General features: G+C 35.7%; 1 protein-coding gene across 2 annotated transcripts in view; it reads left to right on the forward strand.

Annotated features, from left to right (window-relative positions):
* LOC138708157 (host cell factor-like) overlaps positions 1 to 25949 on the forward strand; it is a 208325-nt gene that overhangs the window by 162782 nt on the left and 19594 nt on the right. The window contains exons 13-16 of one of the 2 annotated variants that reach the window (XM_069838413.1): positions 7461 to 7571; positions 8425 to 8539; positions 19041 to 20350; positions 24650 to 24940. In XM_069838413.1, the coding sequence (XP_069694514.1) occupies positions 7461 to 7571; positions 8425 to 8539; positions 19041 to 20350; positions 24650 to 24940 (1827 nt within the window). The remainder of the gene's footprint in view (positions 1 to 7460; positions 7572 to 8424; positions 8540 to 19040; positions 20351 to 24649; positions 24941 to 25949) is intronic. The other variant, XM_069838414.1, reaches the window with a different exon arrangement.

Below are 25949 nucleotides of genomic sequence, written 5' to 3' on the forward strand. Positions count from 1 at the left end.
ATTAGTTCTAGAACTATTTCTAGTTCTAATTTCTTTGACGTGTCCAACATCATCCTGTATGATAATAAAATACATACATACAATTGCAAAGCCACAATACATTCTTTTGTATTATATTTCAAAGAAAGTACAAAATTCGTCACAAAAGTATTGTTGCCATCTCAGGAAGCATGAAACATGAAACCGATTCTTTTCACTTTTTTCAATCCGAAGCAATCAATTTCTTAAAGTAAGAATTCAGCGATATGAGAAAAATTATTCTACTTTTCCGATGGATCAAATTCGCAATATAAAAACAAAAATAATTTTTAGAATACAGTATCTGCTTATGTGAAGACGATTATGGAATTAGCGCTGAATGGTACTTCTTTGCAACGTCGCATGGTAAAGGTCCATGTGATGGCATTGGAGGAAGGCTGCTATTACACTATCAAAGTTCTTTGACAAAGAATATGATAAAATATTTTATCAAAGATCTTTGATAAAAGATAGGATATATAAGATATGATGTTTCCTTAGATACCATTTCTTTCCAGGTATTTAGCCACCATTTCTGGGGTCGTACTTTTCTTCAGTCTCCCAATGTATAGCCACGCCATCTTCTCGGCTGCTTGGAGGTCGTCACTATCATTTCTTGTGCCTATAATAGTTCTTGCCTGGGTTTCTTGTCTGCGATTGGATCCGCGTTCTCTTGGTTATTTTGCTAATGTGTATTAGTTCTAGAACTATTTCTAGTTCTAATTTCTTTGACGTGTCCAACATCATCCTGTATGATAATAAAATACATACATACAATTGCAAAGCCACAATACATTCTTTTGTATTATATTTCAAAGAAAGTACAAAATTCGCCACAAAAGTATTGTTGCCATCTCAGGAAGCATGAAACATGAACTGATTCCTTTCACTTTTTTCAATCCGAAGCAATCAATTTCTTAAAGTAAGAATTCAGCGATATGAGAAAAATTATTCTACTTTTCCGATGGATCAAATTCGCAATATAAAAACAAAAATAATTTTTAGAATACAGTATCTGCTTATGTGAAGACGATTATGGAATTAGCGCTGAATGGCACTTCTTTGCAACGTCGCATGGTAAAGGTCCATGTGATAGCATTGGAGGAAGGCTGCTATTACACTATCAAAGTTCTTTGACAAAGAATATGATAAAATATTTTATCAAAGATCTTTGATAAAAGATAGGATTTGAGGTATATTACACCACATAAAATCTTTTATAAAATATTTTATAAAAGATAACCTAAAATTAGGAACAAAAGCTCACCTAACACTTGTTCCACAACAGTTAACACGTGTTCCGAGGATTTGTTGATACTAATGTTTACACGTTAAGTTTACGATTTCTTGATACTAATACTTAGTGTTAAGTTTATGATTGTTGATACTAGTATTTACGCGTTAAATTTATAGCACCATGAATGAAGAACAATATTATGCCTGTTTAGCTGCAATTAGTTCAGTTATTACATAAGCATTTTACTGGAAAAGAAATGCCTGTGAGTTAAACCGTGGATTGCAAAACGTGATAACAGAGGTATCCATTGAAATTAGATAAATATCTAAGGTAGAAAATATTTACAAAAAAATTATAACATACAGAACAAACTGGTTTCAACATACAGAAAAAACGCCCCCACACAGGATCCTAAACAAAGTACTTAATTATTATTGCGATGTACCGAAGTACATACGATATTTCTGTGCAGGAATTCTGCGTTATCATATGATGAAGGATCAGTGAAGTGGAGAAAAATTTTCTCCGAACCAGGAGTCGAACCTGGGTTTTCAGCTCTACGTGCTGACGCTCTATTGACTAAGCCACATTTTTCTCTGCTCCACGGATCCTTCATCATATGATAACGCAGAATTTCTGCACAGAAATATCATATATACTTTGGTACATTGCAATAATATGATATGCGTATATAATCACTTAGTGATTTAAGATGGCGATCATTCCGTCGGATCCCGGCTTGTAATGAGTGCACCTCTGCACATTAGTGTGTTGGACATTGTGGCACTGTCACATATCTGTGACACGGTGCATGAGGGTTGGCCACTAAAGGGAAACTGAGAGGTGGAGCTTAAACCAAGAGGATTCAATCTGGCATTGGAACTGGAATCCAGTGAGTATAGAATGTCAGCACGTAGAGGTGAAAACCCGGGTTCGAATCCCGGTGCCAGAGAGAATTTTTCTCCACTCCACCGATCCTTCATCAAAAGTACTTAATTACAAGCCAATAGGCAGATTATCCAGAGGATTAACCAAGATGCATTGGAAGGACCAACCTAAGCTTCAAATTCTTTAAGACAGAACAGGCCAACTACTTGCTAAATTATATTAGTTTGCTACATCTATTTCATCATTACTTCCATTAGGCTAGTCCTCATTTTTTCTGCAATGTCCTTTTCCCCAGCCAATTGATCTTTTTCCACATCGGAGGCTCTTGTTGCCCTGTGTATATTTGGGTTCATTTAACTAAAAAACTTCTGGTTAGTCAAGACACACTTATTCAGAATATTAAAACTTCAGAGTTAAATAAGGTAAATTTAGCAAAGTGCATTCCCTGTAGAATCCATCTGTGTTACGTAACTTCAAGTTCACTTTGCTTGTCCATTTGATTCGGTTACTAGAGAAATATTGTTAAGAAGATTTAGTTCTTGATTGGATTTAGGTTTTCATTATTGATAGTTTGTTTTTCGTTCTTAACTCTGTGGGGATCTTGGTCAAAGAATTTTGAGAGAATTTCAGCAATGTTAATTTCCATAAAACATTTAAACATACAGCATGTTTCATTTTATTGATTAGACATCAATATCAATTCCATTATTTGTACACTGAAATACCATAATATACTTAGTGTAGTGTTAGCTCGGATGTCTAGGGATTAACAATGTACACAATCGAAGAGCGCATGTTCCTCATTAGTAAATACTGGCAAACGGGTTCATTTAAAGCATGTCAAAGAGCATCTCAGATTAAATTTAGTGTGAGACATGTATCTTCAAAGTATTATATCCAGAAATTGGTAAGAAAGTTAGAGACAATGGGAAGCCTTGTCACACAGCATTCAGGAGGCCAGAAACTGTTTGAAGAGACAGTACAGGATATAAAGGAGCGATTACTGGCATAACCATCAAAATCATTGCAAAGACTTTCCCAAAAAACTAATCTCCCATATTCCACCATATCAAAAAGCTGCAAAAAATCAAAACTACTCACTGTGTGTCATGTGTTCAAGAATTTAAACCAGTGAATCATGGATAAGGTGTGTAATTTTGTTTGTGGTTTAGTCTGAAATGCCCTTTGTCATGCTTTAAACAAACCCGTTGGCCAGTATTTACAAACAAGGAACACGCATTCTTCGATTGTGTACATTGTTAATCATTAGACATTCGAGATGAGTGTAGCAGAACAAAAATCAATCAAGATCACTGGAAGAGTCCAAACCTATTTTGAGGGGTTAGATCCTGTTTTACATTGTTGAAGGTATGTGCATACAAAATTTCAAGACAAACTTTAAGTAAATGGCAGTTTTACAGTCAAAAGTTTGGGACCTCTAGCATGGGAATCACACTGTATTAACAATATTAGACATATAAATGCTCAAAATGGTTTATTTTCTTAAGAGGAGAGGATGGTATCTTTTTTTACTTTTTTCCTATTTGGTGTAAATTATTAATTTTTTGTATGTAGAGAGCTCATAGCTGTGGCAACTCAACCAAATAAAAATATTTTGAAAAAAAAATATTTGGGGGCCCAAATTTGAAAAAAATATACCCAATGCAGGATTGTACTAAAACCGATATATCTAAACCGTTTTTAAAGATAGATTCAAACAGTTTTTGCAATGTATATGCAAAAGTATGTTCCACAAACTGTCTATAACAGAATTTTGTTATTAGTCTCTACGTTTGTAAAATAAACAATTAAAATTTAGTAACAATTTTCTGATTTCCTTTCTTGCAAACAAACGGACGTATTTTTAAAATGAAATCAATTAACAAAATTCTGTTACAGTGAAAAGTTTCCTAATAGTCTAAAGAATATGTGTTCTAAATTCCATGCATGTATCTTTAATAGTTCAGAAATTATATCCATTTTTGTCTGGCAATGTAGCAAAAAAATGAAGTTACTGGAAACCGATAAAAGCAGGCGTGTGATTTAAAAATCCATAGCGCAGGAAGTTTAAAAATGACGTCTCAACATCCGATAAGGGCACAAATTCCCACAAAATTTTATGCAGTGCATTTCACACATAACAAAGGGTATTTTAAAGAAAAAAAAATTTTGAAAATTTAATTTACCGGAAACAACAGTAAAAGTGGGCGAGTGATTTAAAAATCCATAATGCAGGAAGTTTAAAAATGGCGATCCACACATATTACAGAATATTTTAAAGATTTTTTTTTTTTTTAATTTGGTCATTTTTTCATCAAAAATACCATCCTCTCCCCTTAACACAATATTAACCTTCTTAGAGTTTGCTTCCATACATTCTTACAAAAGTATATTACTGTACATCACATACCTGCTTTAATATTAACTCTGGTACGTCTCTTCTTTAAGAATTGTTTTAAAATATATATAAAAATTGGTCTTAGTACAGTTTTACTTTTGCCGTCTTTTTTTCGAGGTTACTGACTTGTTCATTAGAGGTATTTGTTTGTAAAATGGTTAATGTTATTCACTACCCACTCACCTCCATATTTAGAAACATGTGTATGGTTTATTTGTCCTGTGTTGAATGTTTCCTAGTTCTAACATCTCAAGAGACTACTTGTCCAAGTGTTGCGTTGCATTGTAGATTGTAGTAGGAAGTGTTTATCTTTTAGAAAGGCATACTTCTGGGGAGTTATGTGTTTTACAGATTTATATATTATTGTGTATATTTGTAATTGTGTTTTGTGCATTCTTCAGTCTTTGAAGTGAGAAGAAAAGAAATATTCTTAAACAATGACAAAACAATCAGACTTGTCCATAGTTATGTTATATTTACAATAAAATATGAATAAATTGTAAACAAATAAAATCGATTTATTGTCATTTATCTCGTTATGTGAACGTGTTCAAACGTGAAAACAAAAAAAAAAGAGTAATTTCTTTTCTCTCTTAATGACTGAAGTATACAGAGTGTCCACATGAAACCTTTACAACTTCAGATGTAAATAACAAATTATTGAGACACGATGTCTGGATGCGGTTTTCTGCATGATCAGACACATAGGTGCAACTTCACGTCTGCACCCAATATGGAAGAGAACCGCCATCATTGCCAACAATCTGGGTGTGGCACCAAAAATTTATAGAAACTGGGAGTGTGCTACGGCAAAAGGACAGGTGGGCGGCAAAGCACAAGTGTGGAGGACATTGAATGTGTGCAAGGTTCATTTGTCCTTGAAGGAATCCTATCTCATTGTCAATTCTAGCCAGCATGTCGACAGCAAATGCTGTGCTGTGTGGATGATTATCTGGCTGAAGAGCTTGCACTAGCTGAACTTTGTACGCGTACAGCCTCAGATTCTTGTAAAGGACTTTGTGGACACTCGAACATGGCAAGTTCAATTCCCTGGTGGCACTGCAAATGGACTTACTAGGCCAGTGGTCGTCAGCACTTGCTGAAATGGGTTACGGGTAAGCAGTGCATGTCGGCATGCACCCTCGTGCAGGAGGAAGCGTACCCACCAGCAGCCAGGAATGCACATTGGTGCTGTAAGAGACACTAGCCCGAGAGTGCAGTGTTCTGATGACCACTGTACTGATCGTGTCTCGATAAACCAGGATATAGATTGTGCCATCTCCTGAAGTATACACATCTCCTTCACTTTAAAATTTCACCAAAATTCACACCTGCAACCAAAAACACATTTTAGCAATCCAACAAAAATGCTCATAAAAACTTTCACAGTTTCTGATTAACATGCAGAAAACCGCATCCAGATATCATGTCCCAATAATTTGTTATTTACATCTTTAGTTGTAAAAGTTTCATGTGGACACTCTGTATTATATTAAGTACGCAGCAAATGACATGTCCAGGTGTAATTTTATTTTCGAGACATCTGCTTTACTAACTCTGTAACCGTTTTTGTTTCCAACTAACATTGCACCTATAAGCTGTTGATGAAGATGTTATGAAGTATATGACTAACTATAAAATACTTACTTGCAATTATTGTGTGAAAATATTGGTTTCATATAAGTATCACTAGTTAAATATATCATGTAAGGTATGGAAACAGCTAATTCGCAACGAAGTTGTTAATGTAATAATTGTTTAAACACTTTAACTCAGAGACCAATAAAAGTTGTCATACTTTACAAACAAACTTTTTATGAGTCACGACTTATTTAAAAATTCGTTATGTCATGTTACAAGTGATTAGAAACTGGAAAATTAGCTGTTTCATCTGTTAGTCTCTGCAATAATTTTAATTGTGAATGCAACACTTGGGTAAGAAGTGTAATTGAGGAGCTTAATCTCAAAACGACCCTTGTCCATTCCTATAACTTTGTGGGTAATCAAGAAAAACGTTTTTAGGTCTAAAATTTAATATCAGCTAGGCAAGACACATAATGAAACCAAAGAGTTTGGGTGCATTTAGAATCAAATGGGAGCATGAGACTCTTTGATTTCAAAGCTGAAACTAACATTTTGTCGCTAATTCTGCTGTTAACAAGGGCCAGTTTGATTCCAATAGTTACTTTTAACGCAAAATTTTAGTGATTTAGAGGGCATTCTGAAGCCAGATCATGACAGTTGTATGTAGAGTTATAATTGAAGAATGCATGGGCACAGGAAGCTCATTTTTGTTATCAGGTGGACAAGAGATATTTTGAAAGTGAGCTCCTCAATTGATCAAATTGATCAGCACTTTCATTATTTCATGCTGTAACTCTTCATAACAGAAATGCCAAAAAGTCCAATATTGTACATGAGACATTAGTTATTCATATTTCTGTTATGTAGAGGAGCAATGGGCATTGAACCAGATTATGAACACACTCAGTGTATTCATACAAGACAGGTTTTAATAAAATATTGCAAATATCATCCAATACTGCATTAAAAGAAGCTTAGTTTTGCTGCGTCTTCATTCCATTGCTCGACTGGGATTGTTTATATATAATCTCGTCCAAGAATGAAGAGTGAGGTAGGCAGAGCATTTTCTCTCACTTATTTAAATATAATTAGCAGGATTCTTATATCAAGATATTTTTCTTGGGATATCTATCATTTATCGTAATCTTATCGCTGGCCAAATTTTAGTATAATTTTGTTCAAAGACGAAAAAATTTCTCTTTCCCATTTTTTTGTGTGTTCTTAAAATGGTTGTGTCATAGATTATATGAGTCATTGTGACGTATTTCAAACAAACCATGTTAATTGGGTTTTGTGGTTTGTTGGAAATGCAAGAAAAGTTGTATTACTTTTCAGTGTGATGACATTGTATATGTCACTGCAGTAGTGACCATCGAAGCTCAAGCCATTATCAGATGTCAAACATGGAGGACTCGTATCGTAGGATACTGTACAATTTTTATTGAGGTCAGTTACACATATGACCAGTTTATCTTTATTTATTGTAAGCCTATTCCTATCCATAAGATGTTGCATGGGAATTTTGTATTGATAATGAAGTATTATTTTCTTCCAATCCAGGAGAAACTGTGGATTCATAGTTCTAAATTTTAAAATTAAATACAGATTTATCTAAATGAAATGATTTATACATTATTGCGGTGTTTGATTTATGCTTCATTCCAAAGAGAAAAAATTTAATTTGTAATGATATTTTACCCCTATTATCTTATGGAAAGGTGATACCGGTTGCGACTTTAGCAGGAATGAATGCAGAATATGTTCACATCACTGCAGAATGCATATAAAGTTTAAATCCTGTAAGTGAGATGCATTTGTTGGTGTCTGATTTTTTTAGAGTAAATTTAATTTTATGGACTATTTCAGATGAAGAGCAAGACACACTCATTAAGAATATTTGACATTTTATGGTATTTATAAAATATTGTTATAATCGTGGTTGGAGTTTTCCTGAAGACAAACAGAATTACTGTCATTGATTTCAACGTTCTCATAAAATGATATTAATATTTGATGTGTTGTTAATAAATCAAGATGAATCACATTCAGAGGGATCCACACTTTCACCTGAGAGTCTTGACGTATTTGAGACTATAGACAGTTAAGAGAAAAGGAGACAAAAGAAAAGTAACATCATAATATGACATCACATCAAAGGAAGAATTTTTGACACCTTCAGACAACAAGATTGAAGCTTGTGGATTGACTCTCAAATTAACATTAGTAAATTTACAGAAGGATTTGTTTACTTTAATCATGAGTACAATATAATATTTCCTATCATGTTTTATTTTAACAGCAATCAATCAAGACACAAAGAGTTCATCTCATTTCCAGTATGACAGCATCACCACAAAGATCGGTTACCAACCTTACTGTAGCACCAAAGCAAAAGCAACCTTCAGCAACTTTGTGTAAGTTCATAGTGCATCAGAGTTATACAAAGTAATTAAAAAGGGTGGTGCAAAAGTAAAGCTGATTTATTCATAACACAACTGAATCAGACGGAGCTAAAAGGAATTAAGTCACTTTTAACATCTTTTCAGGAGAAGCAAAAAATATTCCACTAATAACACAAATATTACAGTAGCGTGCAAATTAATCCGAACAAAGTAATTACTTGTGCAAAAACACTCAAACAGGATAAAAAAAGGGATCTAAGACATACCTCAGTAATCTGTGTGGCCTCCCTTGTTCCTAATAACAGCTCTGAGACGATTTGGCATGGATTCCTCTAATTTCCCACAAATATTATTAATTTCTTCATCGCGAAACCATACACCAATGAGGGCAGAAATCATCTTCTCCTTTGTAGAACAATCCATTTTTTGCATTCTTCTTTTGCAAATTGACCACAAGTTCTCAATGGGGTTGATGTTGGGTGAGTTGCCTGGCCAGGGGAGTACCTGAATATTCTTCTTGTTGAAGAATTCTGTAGTTTTTTGAGACGTATGGCATGGTGCCAGGTCTTGTTGCCATCCGGAAATGAATGTTGCAGCTGGGGTACGATTCTGGTTTCCAATAAGTGAATATATTTGTCAGAATTCATCGTTCCCTTGATAGGTATTAATGCTCCAGGCCCTTCTTGTGTAAAACAACTCCAAAACATTACTTTAGGGGGGTATTTGGGTGTTTGTTGGAGATGAGCTGCTGTTACTTTTCCGGATCGTTTCCGTACGTAAGAAACACGGTGGCCATGGACCTCGAAATGAGACTCATTGGAAAAAAGTACATTCTTCCAGTCATTCACTGTCCAGTGTTGATGTAATTTTGCCCACATTAAGCGTTTTTTGCACATAACAGGGGTTAGCAGTTGCTTCTTAATAGGCTTACAAGCCCTTCGTCCAGCTTCCAAAAGCCTACGCCGCACTGTTGTGACGTGAATATTCGCCCCAGTGGTAGCCATTAACTCGCGGGTTAAGTCGACAGCAGTTAGTCTAGGATTTAATTTACTTTTCCTGACAATTAAACTATCATCTGCAGGTGAAGTCTTCCTTTTCCGGCCACAGTTTCCTTTTTTCTGGGGTGTGATGGATCCAGTCTCCCTGTATCGTTTTATGATCGAATTAACAGTAGCCAAACCGATGTGACATTCTGCAGCAATTTGCCTCTGTGTCATAGAAGAATGCTCTGCTAATGTTATAATTTTAGACCGTTTTCGTGGAGTTGTATCCATTTGTGAAGACGACAGAATGTACACAGGATTGCAGTATTAAGTCTTCATCACAACTGAAATGCTTATAAGTACAAAACGACAGGCAAAATGTCACATATTATAAAAAAAATAATGACAGACCTTCAACAATGGAATTACACGTATTACGGATGTCAATTAAAGCGGTATGAGCAGCTGTGAGGCCAAAAATGACAGAAAATGTAAAAATATGTCATGTTCGGATTAATTTGCACGCTACTGTATATTTTTATGTTATAGAAGATAAAAGAATATTTTAAAGTCTTAGTTCCTTCTTCCACCGTTCGATGCGCATGACATCAGTTGTTTAAATGGTTGCATAACCAAAAACTTCATATTTTGACTTAATTCCTTTTAGCTCCGACCGATTCAACTGTATTAACATGAAAAGGCACATTAACTGTCAAGCTTTACCTGCGCTACAATGGTCGATGCGAGCCCCAATGGTGACATGACAATTCTGTCCAGATTCATGCCAGCATATCCTCGGATATTGATTCCACTGCTTTTGTGATGTGTTGTCTCAGATCGTTCAGGTCCTGTGGCATGGAGGTGACATACAAAGTTCTTGGTCTGCCCCACAGAAAGAAGTGAGGTCTGGTGATTGTGAAGGTGACATTGATAAATGAGGTGCTGACATGGGAAAGGTAGTAACTGCCAAAAACAAAATTTTTCAGGGGAAGCAAAAAACAAATTTATGAACACTTTCTCACTTACATTATTACAGAAACTGCTTTAAATGAAAGGCATTCACTCATGTTTGTGTTACATATGAAATTTGAAAAGTCTGGCACAGATTAATTTTTGAAATCCTATTTTATGAAAATAGAACATTGAAATCACTCCTTAGCCAAACTGAGAATTAACGTTATTTATACATTATGCACAAATTTTTCGGTAAAATTCATGATACTTTTCATCGAGGAAGTCTAACATAGATAACAAGTCTCTCTTTTTGGCATCAGGGATGACTGGTCTTCTTTCAAGGCGTTGCAAGTACTGCAAGGTAGTGATTGACGTTAATCACTGTCCTTTCTTAAAAATCCTGTGCTCTGTCCACATTTCAAGGGCATTAAATGACTGTCTTGTTTTTATTAGAGGAAAATCAGCTCTTGAGAGTCCAATACAGTTGAGGGTACTGATTTTGATAGGAGATGTATTCAAAAACTTGTCACATTCTGCAGAAAAGTCGAAGAAATCCTCATCCTTCATCATTATTACATTATTAAGCCTTACCTCTTCTGGAACCATGGTCTTGCATTTTTTTTTATTTCCTCTATGATGCCAAATTCCCTATCACATGGCATGTAGGAATGTTCTGAAACCAGGAATTTCAAGTCCACTGACTCAAAATGTTTCTTGGCAATAACGTAAATCAGGACCATTAGAATCATCCGATTCTTATTCTGCCCTGCACAGTTATCAGCCCATATTTGTCTGGACACACTCTGATGTAAAAGGAGTTACTACCTTCTCCGCGCCAACAGCTGTGCACATACAACTTACAACATCTAGTGACTACGTTGTCAACTTCGTTTCATTACATACGGACATACTACCTTCTCTGTGCCATTGGCATGGCCATTTACTACCTTCTCAATGAAAAACCTAAAAATTCGAATTTTTGGCAGTTACGACCTTTCCCATGTGAGCGCTTCAAATAGTTTTCTGCATGGCCGATCCAACATTCTGGTAGAGTTATCATTATGCTTCCATAAGATACGCCATACCATGGATAGTGGCACCTACTATCCACCTTGTTGACTTGCTAGGACAGCATTTGTACATGGCTTGTATCCTGTTTACTCTTTCTTCCAAAGTCTGTAGACGGCCATTGGTTTCAAATTGCCTCATACAATGCGCAATACATTTTTCTATGTGGTACATTCTTACCAAATTTAGCCCTGAATCTTTGCTGTAATGTTATAACTAGACCTCGGATTTTTAGGCCGTTAAATATGCACTTTTAAGCACCTGAAATAGGCTCTAAAAATTGTCAATTAGGCACTAAAAATACAAATTTAGGCACCTAAAATACAATTTAAGGCAACTCAAAATAGGGTTTTGAAACCTAAAATGTGTGTAGGCTATACCTACTGAAATTGCAGTAACTGTAATAATTATTATTAGGCATTTCGATGTATTAATTATAGTTACAAGAACAGAAAAATTACTTTGGTTAGTGTATGGTTTTATTAAAATCTAAAATTGTTTCATTATGTCATTAACCCATTAGTGCATAAAGTTGGATTATGTATTTAAAAGATTTTTTTTTTCGTAAAAATTTGCTGTTTAGCATCAGTTGAACACATATGAAGCAATAAAACTTTTTATTTTTTTCTTGTTTGAGAAATACAGGGCGTCCGAAAAATCAGACGCTATGCACACGGATCAGTTACGTTGCTGTTTCTTATTTTAGGTATTTTATAACAATAAGATCCCTTTAATCACTCAAAATCACTTCTTGCCACGTATTTGTTTTACTTTAGGTAACAACTGTCATATATTTACTACTGGTTGTGGTATTCTGTGAAACATTTACAGTGAAGACATATTTTACATTTGCAACATATAAATTTGGATTTGTCCTTGCACTTGCTACATCTTCTCTTTGAACCAGTGGTTCAGTCCATATAACCATACATCCTTAATATTCGTAGGTGCACTTTTTCCTTGATACTGGTAAAAGCATTTTTAGCAGTGCTATTTCCAAAAAAAAACTTCGAAATTGTTGAAGTTTTTTCAAGTATTTTGTTTCCTGCAGAGTAACCATGTATTTACTACACTGTCGTCCGAGATGTATGCGAATATTGGCTACCATCATTTCTTCTGACCATTCTGGATCTGTATGAAGTCACATACTGATCGATCTAATGTACTCCTACCATTCCTTTGTTGTTCGAAGAAAATAGTATAGGCTGAGAAATGGAAACTTTACATTATTTTTCACTTCACCATCTAGATATAGCGGATATACACGTTTTCAAAGTTAGTGGCTGCTGTAACAACGCTGTTATCATTCTTTCGAACAATAAGGACATTATTACAGGTTCTGAAGTCATGTAAATCTGTCACTTTTTTTCTTGAATTCTGAGAGGACAGTTTTCAGTTCTGTTTTCCTGTCAAGTTCCTGTAGCGCAAATCCCTTTTTTCAGCGAGATGCGTAAAGAATTTCACAGATGTAAAGTAGTTATCAAAAAGGCACTTTATATCTTCCATGCTCGGGAATTCCAACCGTATTGATTAGGGAGCAAGATCTGGGCTGTAGGGTGGATGTTGAAACACCTCCCGGCAGAAGAGCTGTTATGCATCGAGCCGTAAGAGGTTAAGTGATTACCATCTTTCTTACACCTCAACAAACTCCTGTCCGGTCAGTATTTTCAAAGTGTCAGGGAGGAGAGAGGTACAGACGGCTGTCACACACTGGTTCCGATCCCAGACAACAAACTTCTACGACACAGGGATATAAAAGTTAATCCCACGGTATGACAAATGTCTGAATTGTGGTGGGGAATATGTTGAAAAATGGCCCAAAAGTTGCTTTATCTGTTCCAATAAATCTTTCCGTGAAAGAAATTGTTTCTTTCTCTGAACTGCCCCAGGGAAACTTACTTTCTGGACGTGCCTCATATTGCAGAAACACCATCACTGTCCTTACAAGCAGTCTGTAATTCACAAGCACCAATAAGCATTTTTCTGCCAAGGTGATTGAGATTGGCTTCGTGTCCATCAGATTTGTGGCAGTCTGTAGGCCTTTGTGTCCAACCCAACGTCTGGTGAGATAACATAATAAATGAGCTCCTCTTATGCAATTTTATCTTTATTTTCAATTATTTCATAACAGCATTCGTATTACAACTTCCATTGTAACTGTATCCAGAGCATAGCATCCGTTTTTTCGGACGCTGACATTTACACTTCTTTAACAACAAACCTTTTAACAAGAATGGAGATTTTTATTTGCTGGTTCAATAATGGAAGTATTAAAAATATCGTAAACCTAGTACCAAAAAATTACATTGTTATAAAATATATTAATTTATAAATTTAATTACCCCTTGCGCACAACATCGTACTTCTTCTTCTTCTTCTTCTTCTTCTTCTTCTTCTTCTTCTTCTTCTTCTTCTTCTTCTTCTTCTTCTTTGGCACTACGGCCCTTGTAGTCTATTCTTGGCCTCCCTTAGGATCTTGGTCCATTCCAGTCCAACCAGAGCCTTCTGCCTCCATCTTCTCACGCCTAGAGTCCTTAAATCGTCCTCCACTCCATCCAACCATCTTAGTTTCTGTCTGCCAATATTGCGCCTGCCTTCTGGTTTTGTGTTTAGAATCTTTTTTGGTATTCTCTGATCATTCATCCTGATTACATGTCCTAACCATTCCAACATACGGGCTTTGATTTCAGCAACAATATCTGGAGATTTATATTGAGTTTTCAGTTCTGTATTATATCTAATTCTCCAGTGCCCATTCTCATATTTAGGACCATAGATTTTCCTTAGAATTTTCCTTTCCCATGTCATCAGTTGTTGTTCCATTTTCTTTGACAGAGTCCAAGTTTCACTGCCATAAAGCACAATTGGTCTTACGACTGTTTTATATAATGTAAGTTTTGCTTTTTTACTTATGCATCTTGTTCTCAAAGTTTTGTTAACGGCTCTCAGGCATCTATTTCCCCCAGCAATTTTTTGCCTCATATCCGCATCTGCAGTGTTTTCTTGGGTAATTAGAACACCTAGATATTTAAAAGAATCTACTTCCTCATATTTCTGTCCATTTATTATAATATCTTTATTACAAACGCCACTTGGTCTTATGTTTCTCATACATTTAGTTTTCTCTTTATTAATTTTTAACCCCATGTGCTCTGCTTCTATTTGAATTTGGGTTACTATTTCATTTAGCACTCCAAGAGATCTACTCATGACCACAATATCATCCACATAGGCCATGCGCTGTCTGGTCCTATTAAATATGGTACCATTAAAATTTATATCAATGTTCCGAATGACTTTTTCAAGGCTGATGTTAAACATAATTGTAGATGAGGAGTCTCCTTGTCTCACCCCATTTACTGTTAAGAATTTATCAGATAGTTTTGTTTGTATCTTTACCTTATTATATGTTTTGGAGAGGGTTATTTTTGTTAAATTTACCAATTTGGTAGGGATACCAAATTCTCTCATAGCCTCCAGAATTTTAAATCGATTCATGTTACCAAATGCCTGTTTAAAGTCTATAAAAAGCATATGTATGGGGATATTATATTCACTTGTCTTCTCTAAACACTGTTTCATTGTGAATATGTGATCGGTTGTACTTCGTCCTTGCCTAAAACCACACTGACATTCACCCAGGAGTTCATCTGTATATGCTTTAATATAATTAGATATTATATTTGTAAAAATCTTATATGTAACATTCAGCGGCGAGATTCCTTGGAAATTGTTGCAGTCCAGCTTGCTGCCCTTTTTGTGTATGGGGCATATCAGCGCTGTTCTCCATTCATCAGGAATTTCTTCTTTGTTCCAAATCACTAATATTAATTCATATATGTAGGTCCAGAGACGCTTTCCACCTTTCTGTATCAGCTCTGCTGTTATCAGATCCTCACCAGGAGCTCTGTTATTCTTCATTTTCTTAATTACGTTAAAAACTTCAAGTTTACTTGGTTCTTTTATTTGTACTTCTGGGCCAAAATAAATGGTTTCATTTGATGATGTGTCCTCTTCAGTGTTTATGTCAGGATTCATTGTTTCACTAAAGTGTTCAGTACATCTTTTCAAGACTCCAGCCGTTTCGCCAACCAGATTCCCATCTTTATCTCGACACCAGGTTGTTCTTGGTTGAAGCCGCCTTTAAATTTCCGAATATTTTCGAAAAATTTTCTCGAATCATTTCTGCTGTATCTATCTTGTGTTTCCCGTAGTAAATTTTCTTCATATTCTTTTTTCTTTCTACGGATTAGTGTCTTAGCTTTTCTTCTTGCCTCCTTAAATTCATCAACATTGTTCCTAGTGTTCCGTTGGATCATTTTAATTCTGAAGTCATTTCTTAGACTCATTGCCTCCTGGCATTCTTCATCAAACCAACCCTTTCTATTCACAACATCGTACTGCTTGGTTGCTATTTTAACAATATGTGTTCTCTAACACTGAAAATTCAAGCTGAAAAGCAGAAACTGCTAAACTCAATATAGCTATTACATTGAGGAAGTAGTATAGCATATTTTAAACAAATTAGCTCGAGCACTGTAACCTGTACAACAAAATTCTTTTGTGTCCGATTTTTCGGACACTATGCACTAATGGGTTAATTATAATGGATTTATTTGTCTCGTTTTGCAGTAGGTATTAGTGTTATTACTCTGGGCAGCATTTGCTTTATGACCGGAGCCATTAACATGCTGACTGATGTAAGATGTTTTCTCTTGCTACACCTAAACACCAGAAAACAATAGCTATAATTACTCTGTAATATTCGTTATTGATATTCAAAGTTGAATTATTGAAATGCATGTTACCGGTATTTTAAATTAAGTCTACATCACCTGCTACTGCTACATAGTTCATTGTTTCGTTTTTATTCAATATTTACTCACCTCTGTGCAACAATATCCCATCATAAGTCAATCTGAAACTTGCTGGATCCATTCCTTCATTAGTGAACTTTTGTTTCCTTTCTCTTTCGGCATTACACAATTACAATAATTCGAACTACACAATTATACACAACTTAATTTAAAACTATATAAATATACTAAAAAAACTGTACTACACGTTTAACTGTACTACGTGTAACACTTTGCACATTATTTGACTGCAGACAAGTAATAGCCTGTTCGATTCGTGTGTTTTCTTTTCAGCTTCATAGTCTGTATTTTGGGAAATCCAGTTCTCACAAGGTCACTGTTCCTTTGTTTCCTCACTACCCGCAAAAGTACTGAACAAAACCAGCAACATTTCAGGAATTTCTTTCTTCCTACAACCAAAGTAATTGAAAGGTCTGTGATGTGATATTCAAAACTTACTGTACAGTAGTATTGCAGCAAAAAATGTGTGTAACTCTGCCAGGTTAAATAAATCATTATTATTATTATTATTATTATTATTATTATTATATATATATATATATATATATATATATATATAAATATAATATAATATAATATAATATAAGTTACCCGAAATATGCACTTTTAGGCTCTAAAATATTAAAATAGGCCATAGTAGGCATTTTAGGCACAATAAAACTTCTATAAAACATTCATATTTTATGTGAAACGTGAAGATATTTAAGTAATTTTAGTTTAGCCCTATAAACAAAAATAGACATGTAGCCTAAAATCCGAGGTCTAGTTATAACAGTCCCCTGTTCATGCGAATTCCATGACAAAAAATACCTTCTCTTGATTTGTTGTTGTCATCTCGCACCCTCAGTAAAATAACATCATATATTGAAAAATCACATGTTACTTTTCAAAGCTGTTTTACTGGTTGTAGGTATGAAATTCTGATACTAAAATAGTTAATTATCAAAAGTTTTGTTACATATTTATTGAAGTATTTTTAAGCAGTATTTTAATAGGAAATAACATATCTTTACAAATCACAATTTTTGAGTTATGACACTATTTTATTGGGAGTGCGATCTTGTATACCACACTTTTCCAGTGATGATATGAAGTAGCAAATAAAGACACAGTAACTAGAGACCTGTTGCCTTCATTATTTTCAATAATTTACTGTTTAACATTGATTCTTCTTATAGGTTTTTACTTTCGCACCATTCTTTATTAATCACAGTGTATTATAATGAATGACTTACATTGTTCGAGCACATCACTTTATCAACATTTTTATTCAGCAGTTTAATTCAGATTTAAACATCTTACATATAAATAAATTCCAAAGAATAATTAGTCTGCAGATAGATGTGTGGGGAAAATAAAGTACAGGCTATGTAAGTGCAGAATAGTGAGTGCAAGCAGTTCTGGATATTGCAGTTTGTAAATCAAAAGGAAAAAGGAGCTCATTAAACAATACCTAAATTGCTTTATCTTCAAAAGATTCAGTGAAATTTTTATCAAGTGACAATTTAAATTTGCTCTTTATAGATGAAATCTTATATAGAGTGTTTCACAATTCAATCGAAGAAATTTATCTGGTTATAGAGGGTTGCAGACAAGCAATTTAATATAAGAAATCTAGAGTCTCTGACGAAAAACATCCGAGTTATCAGTTGTTAAAGTTGTTTACATTTTATAATATTCCACTATTAAAATGAAGTAGAGGTGTGGAATGGTATGCGATGGTTTAAAAAATTATTAGGGATTACACAGCCCAAATGTTAAGAACTAATCAACCGCGTTTTCAAAATTTAGCCCTCACAGAATCTGTAAAGTTGCTGGTAAATAATGAGACAGCATGCCACTGCACTGCTTGTTTCACTCTCATTTGTTTTCGTTATTGTACCTATTTTAGAATAAACTTACCGACATGAGGTTCTGGTGTAATGGACAACGTGTCAAACTCCAGGCCAAAAGGTACTATGTTCGAATCTGACCGTGGTAGTTTTTTTTTAATCCCAATACCTCTTATTTTATTGGTGACATATCTGAATTCTTTCTTTTCTGAGCCACTGAAATATGTATTGTAGTATTCATTTATTATGATTTCAGCAAGAGTATACTCTACAGTACTAGCCATTAATTCATTACAGTTCACTTGAGATCAAGTCAGTCGTTTGGACTCCAATGCAGCTCAGTTAAGTATTGGATAGAAATGTGCTGGTGTTTGGTTGCATAACCGTTTTGTGTTCTGTATTATTGTTTTCTTGCATTTTTGTCTCGTTTTAACGTTTACATTGTATGAAATTCGTTTTACAGCTGTCAAAAGAAAGTTTGAAAGTTTGAACTTTAGACCTCGTACTCTGACAGAAACCATCTACAATGTTTACCGCTTGTGCCACAGAGACATAGCAATATTGTATCCGACACATTTCCAAATGTATCACTATGCCATGTGCAGGTTCAATCAGTGGCATACTGGCGCAAAAAATATTTCATGCCATTACGTGCAAGTTTGAACCCGCAGACCTATAATTCTCCATCTCAAAATACTTACATTGGAACCCTCTACAGCCCCTTACATTTCTTCGGTGAATTCTGAAATACCCTGTATGTAATAAGTAACTAAACAGAGCTGTTGATATGTGTTTTCAGCTTCTACATCAGATGGATTGATAACAACTGATGCTGCTCTTGCTGCCTTGGCAGCAGAGGCAGGCTTGATCGACCCTGAGTCACCTCATGAAGCCTTACCACCAGGAGACAATGAACTATTCAATGTGGAGACAAACGGCCATGTTGAAGATTTAGAAAGCATTATTAAAGCTCCTGGAAATCCAACAGATGATGTGGGAGGAACTTCTGGAGGAAACCAAGGTGGAGGTCAAGGCAGCAATCAAGAAGACACTGGTAATCCTCCGGATAATGCTGACAATACCGGCAATGGTGGAGAAGCAAGTGGTAACACTGGTGGGAATGCTGGTGACTCAAGTGGTGATCCTCCCCCTCCCAGTGGTGGAGGTGATGGCGATGGTGATGGCGATGGCGGGTATGGAGGTTTCCCAGAGACAGAATATCTGGGACAGCAAGATGAGGAGGAGGAAGAGGAAGAGGAGGAGGAAGCAATGCCACCAATGGAAGAAGAACATGCTGAGGATGTTGGGGAAAACATAACTCAGAATTTGCTAGATCTTCCACTCTCATTTGGCCAGAATACCTTACATTCTGGTGTACATTTGCCACAGAATCCCATTGATGGTCAAGTTGGGGAGTTGGAAAATCAGGTGATGGTGGTTCAGCCGGCTGGAGGAGTTCAGACTGCCACGCAAGGGGAATTCAATCAACCTGTTCATGTTTTAGGTTCTTTTGGGGATCTGAATCCTAATCAGGCCAACCTGTCAGACACAACTACGCCTCCTGCAACCACAGAAGGTGATACCCCACAAGAGACAAGTGCGGAAGCAGAGGAGCAACAAGGGGTTGACAGTACTGTTGCGAAAAATCCTGAACCAGAAGGAAACACGGTATCTGAAGAAACGGGTGATGCAAAGAGTACCGAGTCAAATGCTCCTGCTTCAAATGAAGGAGAGGATGTTAACCCTGGAGGTGATAGCAGTAATTCCCCTGAGTCTGAGAATGTGGAAGGAGATGCAGCCACTGCTGAACAAATACAGAGTGCTACTGGAAACAGTAACTCTGAAGTATTGCAGTCAAACCAGTTACAGAGCGAGGCAGAAGCTCCAGCTCTAAGTGACGAACAGGAGCCAGATGTGAAACCTGAAATTGCCAAGGAGCCCATGGAAAGCACAATGCCTCAAATAGAAGACGAGAAACCTGACATTACTCAAGTGAAGACAGAACAATTAGACGAAATGAATGCAGATTCTGATGCTCTTGCTACATTGGCATCAGCAGCACTGGGCTGTGATCAGGCGCCCACAAATGGTGTGAAGACAGAGCTACAAGTAAGTATAGATACTGGATTCAGATTCATGCACTTTTTTTCCTCTTTGGCTGCACTTATTACTAGATATGTCTAAAACCTTAATAAGTAATTTATAAGACTGAATTTTAGATTCTCTTTTATTTCCTTTACCATAATCAGTGCTCTATGACTCTAGTTCCAGTTTTCCTCACTGGAAACACTTCTTCAGAATATGTATGATAAGAACTTTCTTGTGTTAAGTTTCAACATACCTTGTTAACATGTTTCGACCTATTTTGGGTCATCTTCAGAACTGGTTGTTGCTGGTCTTGGTGCCTCTTGTTTCTTGTGAGGATGTGTTCGTAGTGTAGAGTCAAAGAGTGTATGTGTTTTGAAATTGAGTTGTGTGTTGAGAATATCGTTGGGGTGTGTTTTCGTGTGCCTTTATATTTCATATTGTTCTAGTGTGTTGAGTTTCTGGCTTTTTGGTTGGATGTGCAGTATTTCCATGTCTGTGTTGATGCCTCTGTAGGTGTGGTTGGCATTTGTGATATGTTCTGCATATGTGGAGGTGTTTTGTAATTTTGTTATGGCTGTGATATGTTCTTTGTAACGTGTTTGAAATGATCTGCCTGTCTGTCCTATGTATCTTCTTATCATACATATTCCGAAGTGATACAGTGTTAAAAGTTGTGTAATCAAGATGTATAGAAACACTTCTGTTTCAACATTTCAATGAAGCTTTAGTAATACATTTAAAAACATTGACATTCGTTCATTCATAGTTTTCTGTCCAAGACAAGTCCTTCACTGTAAACCCAGCATTCTCTAATCTTCCCTACTTTCTGCTTTCCTCTTCGTCTCTGGATACTTTTCATATGTATCTTAATGTTGTCTATTATTTCATATCTTCTGCCTCGAACTTTTCTCCCATTCACCATTCCTTCCACTGAATCATTCATTAGGCAATTTCTTCTTAGCCCGTGACCCAGCCAACTTCTTTTTCTCTTTCTGGTCAGGTTCAACATTATTTCTAGTTTACCCACTTTTAATAGCACATCTCCAATTTATATTTTGTCTGTTTATTTCACATGTTCCATTCTTCTCCATATCCACATTTTAAATACTTCCAGTCATTACTCTCCACTTCGTTGCAATGTCCATGTTCCTGCCTCATATATTAAAACACTCTTTTTCCGAAGTTCTGTAGAAGATACTCCTTGTCCTATTAAAAGTTTCCGTTGCCATTGCTAGCCTCCTTTTGACTTCTTGGCAACAGCTCAATATTAATAATTTATTACGTTACCTACTTAACACAGAAAATAAAACTCAATTCAAACACAAACTTACTAGGCACTTGGTCAGTAATTGAGGCCTCTTCAGACGTGGCTTCTTGTAAATAGTCCTTATTCTACAGAGTGTAACAAAAGTTTCTGTAACAGTATGTTAAAATTATTCTCTTGTTTAGTTTCCATTTTATCAGGAACCATTACCAAATTTTATGGTGTAGGAGTTGGTATTACTTGATTGTGGTGTGATGCAATCCTTTATTAATAATTGGCTGAACATGTGATATTTACCATCAAATATTTGAAAAAAACTAAACTTTTCACTATACCAGAAACTTTTGTTGCACTCTGTAGCTTAAAATACGTCAATCCCCAGTAATTTTCATCCCTATATAATTATTCTGCGTTTAATTTGTTCCTGAATACTAATCCTTTCTTTGTTCTTAACTTACACAATAAATTGCATAGTCTTTATTAATCAGGTAATATTTTTGTACTTCGATTCTGTTTTAATTGAATTTTAATTAATATTGTAGTTTTAATTCACAGGTAGAGGGAAAGAGAAGGCCTGATGGTCTTATCTCTATCAAGTTAAATAAATAAATACTACATTCATTTCGTTAGAATACACAATACTCTTTACAGAAACGAAAGTGAATTGGACACATTAATCGAAGCAATAAGTGTTAATACTGACTTTGAGAAAGATTGGTATCCACTGCTTGAAATATTTATTACGAGAAAAATTATACCTCTGATACTTATTTGCTTCTAACAAGGAGAGGACACGCTCTGTATATCACCGAATTAAATGACATTGTGTGACATGAAAGTACAAGACGTACTGTTTAAAGTCATACCTGGTATGGGTGGTCAATGACCCCTCGTTTTGGAAATATTGGCTATTGTTTGTGACATACTTCCATTAGGTGCCTAATAGGGAAGCATTAGACTGTGTAACAGTGTAGCTCATATGTTTGGATGCTGAGTTGTCATTCAGGCAACCCCAGTTCGAATTCTAATGCCTTCTCATTTTTTTTAAACTTGATATTTTATTATTATTATTATTATTATTATTATTATTATTATTATTATTATTATTATAACCAAAAGGACAATTTGGCCCAAGAGTGCAACGTCAAGTAGATGAACTCACTTCTAAATTCGGAAATATATGTGTAACACGTTCTTCATCAGGAAAGCTGGCATCTCAACTCTATGAGCAATACCTGGAGAAAGTAAGAAAGACATATGTGAAAGAGTAGCCATTTCTTCTAATTCTGGACTCGTGGGAAGGGCAGGAAAATCCTTCCTTGTATGATGAAATATTTACAAATGAAGGAAATGAAATAACGTGCAACCTTAAAGTGATTTCACCCAAATGTACTGGATTATGCTAGTCCTGTGATGTTTATTTTTTAGACAGGTGAAGATTTTTATCAAATATTTGCAAAATAGCTCTTTCCTTTTACAAACTGGACGACTAATTGCTTCAAGGGAGGATGCCCTCAAAATTCACTCCTTAATTCACTTTCAGTTGTCAGCTTCTATATTCAAAGCCATGTTGAAATATGCGTGGTATGCATCAAAATTAATAAACGAACGAGAAGTGTTTGTGAATGTGAAAGATGTCTGTTTCGCAGCTGAAGTGCGGAAAAATGTATGTACTGTGGACAATCTTCTTTCATTTGTTGTGCATGGTGCAGGAAATGTGTATGTTTTGTGTATTTTTATGACATCTATCATAATGAATCATGTACAAAATGAAGTGGAATAGAAACAGAACAGACACCAATGACCTGCCTACGTGAGCAATATTTCCTTATTTATCCTTTACAATACAATGTTAGTTAATTAGTAATTTGTTTAAAATATGATGAAGCGTTCAATACATTGAGAAATATGATATATGTAAATAGATTACTGTGATTACACTATTAATCATTATTAAAATAAAAAAAATACAGGACCAGTTAAGACTCGAACTCAGGTTGTCTGGATAACAACTCAGCACCCAACCATATAAGCTACGCTTTTACACCATCTCATGCTTCCCTATTAGGCACCTAATGGAAGTATGTCAGAAATAATAGCCAATATTTCCAAAACGAGGGGTCATTGGCCACCCATACCAGGTATGACTTTAAACAGTACTTCTTGTATTGTATTGTATTTATTAACATTCCATGGTATTCATACATGCTTACAGCTAGAATATGGAACAAGTCAAAAAACTTAATACTATTATAAAATCTTAATTTATAGTCACAGTCTAGATGAAATATATACAGACGAGATTTACAATATAGTCTACTAGTACAACACATAGTTTTAGTATCAATTTCATGAAGTGTTATTGAATGTTATGAATTCACCTACAGAATAGAAGGCGTGAGAAATTAGGTACTTCTTTAATTTGGCCCTAAATAATTTTATGTTTTGAGTTTCATTTTTTATATCGATAGGGAGGCTATTAAAAATTTTTTACTGCCATATAACGCACTCCTTTTTGATAGCACAATAGACTTGCCGATGGAGTATGAAAGTAATTTTTTTGACGTGTATTTATGCTATGAACTGTTGAATTAGTTACAAAGTTTTCACGATTACATACGAGGAAGACTATTAATGAAAAGATATACTGACAAGCCATGGGCATTATTTGTAGTTTTTTGAAAATACTCCTACAAGATTCCCTAGATTTGGCACCTACTATTATTCTAATTACTCTTTTTTGTAATAGAAATATATTGTTACTATCTGTGGAATTTCCCCAGAATATTATTCCAAAACTCATTACCGAGTGGAAGTATGCAAAGTATATTGTTTTTAAGGTACTGATATTTACTATCTTTTGCATAGATCTAATAGCAAAACAAGCTGAATTTAGTTTGGGGGTACTTTCATCTCACACAATCTTATTTCATTCAGTGATATACAGAGCGTGTCCTCTACTTGTAAGTATATTTTTAAATGATACTTTAGAATTCATGTATGATTTAGAGCTAATAAGATAAGGTATTAGTACTGGAATGCTTTTATGTATTCAGGACTGGAAGAAACAAGACTCACCACAGGTAGCTACACCTGAAGTAGTGAAGAAGAAAGAAACCCCAGTCTGGCATGACGTAGGTGTAATCAAGGGCACTTCATGCACTGTCACCATGTTCTATGTTCAACCAGATAGTAAAGACGATGTAAAGGAGCGAGATCAAGACACCATCACTATTGACCATCTGCCAGACTATTCTCTTATGAGGAAGATACAACTAGAGCCAGGGACAGCATATAAATTTAGAGTTGCGGGTCTCAATTCCTGTGGACAGGGCCCTTGGAGTGAGGTATGACTCATCATATGCATGGTTTTGACCTTGGAATTGCCTAATTTTGATTGTTCGTGGTACCTTTTGAGCCTGTGTAGAAACCTACTGATTTCCTTTTAAGAAAATGTTTGGAAGTGATGAAAATGTCTTTGTGCATTTGGTTTTCTTTCTTGAAATACTAGTACTGTATTTACTCGCATATAAGACTCCTTTTCTATTTCCGACTTTCAGTACCGAAAAAAATGGAGGAGTGTTCTATAATTGCATATTGTGACAGCGACGTGAGATTCGAACTCACGACCAGCGTCCCGCAAGAAAGCAGATCGTGCGGAGCACGGAGGGACGGCGCGTGGTGGAGAGTAGTGGGGAAAGGGGCCTACACGCGAGGGGAGGCTGCGCGCGCAGCTGCTACTTAACGCAGTGAATGGGGAACGGACCTTCCCAACTCTTCGAGAAGTGCGTCGAAGTGGAGATATCCAGATAATTCTCTACACACCTGTAGAAATTTCTCGCAACTATGATTTTGCTATAAAAGAAGAAATGCCAGCGAACTAGAGCAGAGTTTTTCAGTTATTCAGTCAGTGAGTAAGCCAGAGCAAGCAAGCCAGTACCGGAGTTCGACTCGAGTGTGCGTCCACAACTGTATCAGCATCCGAAGGCCTGAGTTCGAGTGCAGTGGACCACAGTTGGAGGGACCTGAGTTCGAGTGCAGTGGACCGCAGTTGGAGGGACCTGAGTTCGAGTACAGTGAACTGTCTCTGAAGGTCTGTGGTTCGAGATACTGTGAACTCGAGTGACTGAGCTAGAAGAACTGTGAACTGATAGTTCTGATTTGTAAATAGTGCTTTGTAAATATTAGTTAAGATTAACAGTTCATTGTTGTTCGTACTAGTCCAAGTAAATTGTCATTGTCGTCGGTGGAGTGCTATAACGAATACTGTGTTGAGTGAAAATCCAATTGTTGACGAGAGTGTTTAAGGCGAATTGTAGAAAGGAATTATTGTTGGAAGAATAAAATCCGATTGTT

This window comes from Periplaneta americana, chromosome 10, assembly GCF_040183065.1.
Source record: "Periplaneta americana isolate PAMFEO1 chromosome 10, P.americana_PAMFEO1_priV1, whole genome shotgun sequence".
NCBI lineage: Eukaryota > Metazoa > Arthropoda > Insecta > Blattodea > Blattidae > Periplaneta > Periplaneta americana.